The sequence below is a fragment of the Oryzias melastigma genome, linkage group LG24 (genome assembly GCF_002922805.2).
Source record: "Oryzias melastigma strain HK-1 linkage group LG24, ASM292280v2, whole genome shotgun sequence".
NCBI lineage: Eukaryota > Metazoa > Chordata > Actinopteri > Beloniformes > Adrianichthyidae > Oryzias > Oryzias melastigma.
This window is the reverse complement of record NC_050535.1, coordinates 22,256,151-22,260,720: the sequence shown is the minus strand read 5'-3', so window position 1 is coordinate 22,260,720 and position 4,570 is coordinate 22,256,151. Positions and strand designations below refer to the sequence as shown.

Genomic DNA, 4,570 nt, shown 5'->3' with positions numbered 1-4,570 from the left:
TACACAGTGAAAGTGATGTTATTGGCACCAGTCATAGAGTCATTGAGCGTGAAGTAACTCCTAAAGTACGCCAAACAGTCAAGCTAAAGCAAGAAGTTAATTTTGTATGCAGAACCCAAGTGAAAGAAGTCAGTCCACTGGATGTGATAAAGGCTCTGGAAGCAGATTTCACTGAGCACACAACAGATGACAATCCAGTATCCCAGGAAGACATTCTTTTCATGTCCAAGGTAAAGAAAGGCATTAGACAGAAGGAAGATGGTCATTACGAACTCCCACTTCCATTCAAAACAGATAATCCAAATCTCCCAAATAACAAACAATATGCAGAACAAAGACTCTCTTCATTGGAACGTCGTCTCAGAAGGGATGATCGATACTACAAGGATTATGTCAAGTTTATGGCTGATATAATATCTCATGGAGATGCTGAGAAGGTTCCAGAACAAGAGCTCGACAAGGAAGTAGCATGGTACATACCACACCACGGGGTGTACCACCCCCACAAGCCAGATAAGATTCGTGTAGTCTTTGATGGTTCAGCTCGCTATAAAGACACATCCCTCAATGATCACCTCTTGACTGGACCAGATCTCACTAATGCCCTGGTCGGAGTGCTGTGTCGATTCAGGAAAGGTCCTATTGCCATAATGTGTGACGTGGAGAGAATGTTTCATCAATTCCACGTAGTCAAGGAACATCAAGACTATCTGCGATTTCTCTGGTGAGACAAAGGCAATCTGTGCTCCAAGCCATCCGTGTACAGGATGAGAGTTCACCTTTTCGGAGCAGCGTCTTCTCCAGGATGCTGCAATTTTGGACTGAAACACCTTGCAGCACAAAGCCGAGAAAAGTTCAGCAAAGAAACCATTCAGTTCATTCAAAGAGGATTTTATGTCGATGATGGACTCGTGAGTGTTACATCAACCGATGAAGCCATAAAATTGGTGAACGAATCAAGAGAACTTTGCAGAACAGGCAATCTCTGTCTACACAAGTTTGTGTCAAACAGCAAAGAAGTGCTTGCAGCAATACCAGAAGCGGAGCAAGTTCAAGCTAAGGCTCAAGATATAGCCCTTGGAGAAACGCATATTGAACGTGCACTCGGAGTACAATGGTGTATTGAAGCGGACGAGTTTCAATTCAGAGTCATAGTCAAAGAAAACCCATCAACAAGAAGAGGGGTGCTCTCGACAGTTGCTTCAGTCTACGACCCCCTTGGCTTTGTTGCACCATTTACACTGATTGGAAAACAAATACTCCAGACACTGTGCAAAGAAAAAATAAACTGGAATGACGAACTCCCCGAGTACATCCTACCTCAATGGGAGATGTGGCTTCGAGACCTGCCAAAACTGGCAGCTCTTAAAATCCCACGAAGCTACTCAAGGAGCATTGATATTGCAAGATATGAACTACACAGCTTTGCAGATGCAAGTTTGAATGGCTATGGTGCTTGTTCGTATCTCAGAGTAATAAGTAAAGAAGGGAAGATCACATGCTCACTTGTCATGGGTAAAGCAAGGGTTACCCCCATCAAACAAATGACCATTCCAAGGCTTGAACTGTCCTCAGCTGTAACATCAGTTCGCAATGCAGATGTAGTCAAAAGAGAACTTGAAATCAAAAATCTTAAAGAGTTTTATTGGACAGACTCACAAGTTGTGCTAGCTTACATCAGCTTACAACGCCAAAAGATTCCACACATTTGTAGCGAATCGCATACAGCGAATAAGACAAAGCACAAACCCCGACCAATGGCAACATGTTGTTTCTGAAAGCAACCCAGCCGATCATGCTTCAAGAGGCCTAAATGCAGCACAACTTGAAGAATCAAACTGGTTACAAGGTCCCGCTTTTCTTTGGCAACAAGATCTTCCAGTAAGAGAAGAAATGGTGGGAGAAATGCTTGAGGCAGATCCAGAGCTTCGTAAAGGTCTTACACACACCATTCAATCAAAGGAAGCAAACATATTGCTAGAACGCATAAAGAAATTTTCAGATTGGTCAAGAGCTGTAAAGGGTATAGCTCGACTTAGAAGATTTCTCAAAGAGTTCAAAGGTCTTCAACAAAGAACAAATAAAGCTTCTGATCTTGAAGAGAGGAAAGAAACTGAAGTCTTCAGTATCAAGCAGACACAAGAAGAAGCCTTTACAGAAGAAACACAGAAAATAAAAACACAAAGAGAAAGTACTGTGTCAAAGAACAACAGACTGAGACAGCTAAATGCCTTTCTTGACAATGAAAATGTTCTGAGAGTAGGTGGACGACTTTCACAATCAACGCTACACTACAAAGTCAAACACCCTGCAATCCTTCCCAAAGATTCGCACGTGTCAAGCTTACTCATTAAACACTACCATGAACGTGTACAACGCCAAGGTAGAGGCATGACTACAAATGAACTACGTGCAAATGGAATCTGGATTGTAGGATGTGGAAGTGTTGTTTCATCACACATCTATGACTGCGTGAAATGTAGAAAATACAGAAAGACTACAAATGTTCAACAGATGGCAGATTTGCCGGAAGTAAGAACAGAAACAGCCCCTCCATTTTCTTACTGTGGCGTCGACTGTTTTGGCCCCTTCATAGTGAAGGAAGGAAGAAAGGAAATTAAAAGATACAGACTATTGTTCACATGCTTATGTTCACGAGCAGTGCACATTGAAACGTTGGACGACTTAACAACAGATGCGTTCATTAACGCCCTTCGTACTCTTATTGCAATAAGAGGTCACGTCCGACAAGTAAGATGTGACCAAGGAACAAACTTTATGGGTGCTACAAGAGAGTTTTTGCAGTTAATGAAAGACATGGATCAAGAACGCCAAAGGGCTATCGGTTGCGAATTTGTGTTGAATGTCCCAGCAGCCAGCCACATGGGAGGTGTATGGGAACGCCAAATTCGAACAGTACGAAGCATCCTACTAGCTATGCTAGACAAATGTTCAAACCGACTGGATGTTACAAGCTTGAGAACGTTTCTTGATGAAACGATGGCAATCATCAATAGCAGACCATTATCTGTTGAACATCTAAATGATCCCACTGGTCCAGAACCGCTTACACCCAATCATATTTTAACTATGAAGTCTTCAGTTATTCTCCCTCCTCCTGGTCAGTTCTCTAGGGAAGATTTGTACTTGAACAAAAGATGGAAAAGAGTCCAGTTTCTTGCAAATGAGTTCTGGCAGAGATGGAAACGAGAATATCTGTTGAATCTCCAACAACGACAAAAATGGCAGAAAGCCTCCCGTAACCTGCAAGTAAACGACATTGTGATTCTAAAGGATGACAATGCACCAAGATGTAAATGGAAACTTGCTCGTGTAATGAAGACATTTCAGAGCTCAGATGGAAAGGTTCGAAAAGTGAACCTGAAGACAAGTGAAACTACTTTTGACAAAGGAAAGACACAGACAAGACTAATAAACATTGAAAGACCAATACATAAGGTTGTGACCTAAATCGAAACTGATTAAGTTTGTACATAGTCAAGACACTTTAGAAAATCACATTGAAAGTTTAGTGATTTGGTGGGAGTGTAAGTGTCACCAATAGGTTATGAAGTTAAAGTTGGTTTGTTTCCTTGTTTAGATGGAGAAATGCCTTTGGTGTAGGATTGCTGTTATTAAAATGTGTAAATATATTTCATTTTGTTTCATGCTGTATAATATGAAGTCACAGTGCATTATCATATGTGAGTTGTGGATTATAATAACGCGAGAGTTCTTGAGAACTCACGGGATTTGGACACCAGCTTCACGTGGCTCACACATCCTACAAGACTCCAGAGCGAGAGCCACGCGGAAAACAGCTTGTAAAACGAGCTAACCAGCTATGAAGAGCTGAAGCAGAAAAACTGTTAACTCAACGAAGACCTCCAAAGTGACAGGCAGCCACAAGGTAGTTGGCATTTAGCATTTGTTGTTACGGATTGAAATGTAAGTGCTGACTGTTGTATGTTACCTTGTTCTGTAGTTTTCACGGCGTTTCATGAAGATAAAGAATAAATTCCGCCCGTACTCGAGAGACCGTGTGCAGTGTTGTCATTGAGGAGCTACAGTGAAAGCTCGACCAGCCCAGCGCCGGCGAGAAGCTCGAGACAGCACGGCAGCTGCAGTGGGTCGCGGTACCAAGATGCACCACAAGGCGGCGCCATTACACCACCTCACCGCTCCCCAGCAGCAGTGTTTCGCTGACCACGGCCATTTTGACGAAGTAAAGTAGAATATAAGAAAGGAACTGTGCTCTATGGAAATAAGGGTGGTTTAAAACAAGTTAAACTTCACTAACATGTGTTCAAATCAAATTCTGTCTGAAGTTAAAATAGTATTCAAAGTTCATTGTAGGAATATAAGTTAAGGTAGCCTAAAGAAAACTGCACAAGATCGCGTCAAGTTTGTAAAAACAGAGAAACTTTGCTTTGGATGTTTAATGATAGGACATCACTCCAAGAAGTGCGAGAAAAGAAGCACATGTGACAAGTGTCACAGGAAACATCCAACATGCTTGCACAATGACAAGTTCACAGAACGTAAAAGAACAGTTTCTGTGAAAACTGAA

The 4,570-nt window shown here is 41.9% G+C and overlaps 2 protein-coding genes across 2 annotated transcripts; both read left to right on the top strand.

Moving 5' to 3' along the window:
• Nucleotides 1-761, top strand: LOC112140681 (the record flags this gene model as incomplete). The annotated part of the gene is given in 1 exon segment (XM_024263694.2): nt 1-761. A coding segment is annotated over 1 exon segment (728 nt), but the record flags the coding sequence as incomplete, so codon positions are not given.
• A 1,113-nt stretch (nt 762-1,874) lies between these two features.
• On the top strand, nt 1,875-3,290 carry LOC112140682 (the record flags this gene model as incomplete). Its single annotated transcript, XM_024263695.2, is given in 1 exon segment — nt 1,875-3,290. A coding segment is annotated over 1 exon segment (1,397 nt), but the record flags the coding sequence as incomplete, so codon positions are not given.
• Between the last annotated feature and the right edge of the window lie 1,280 nt (nt 3,291-4,570).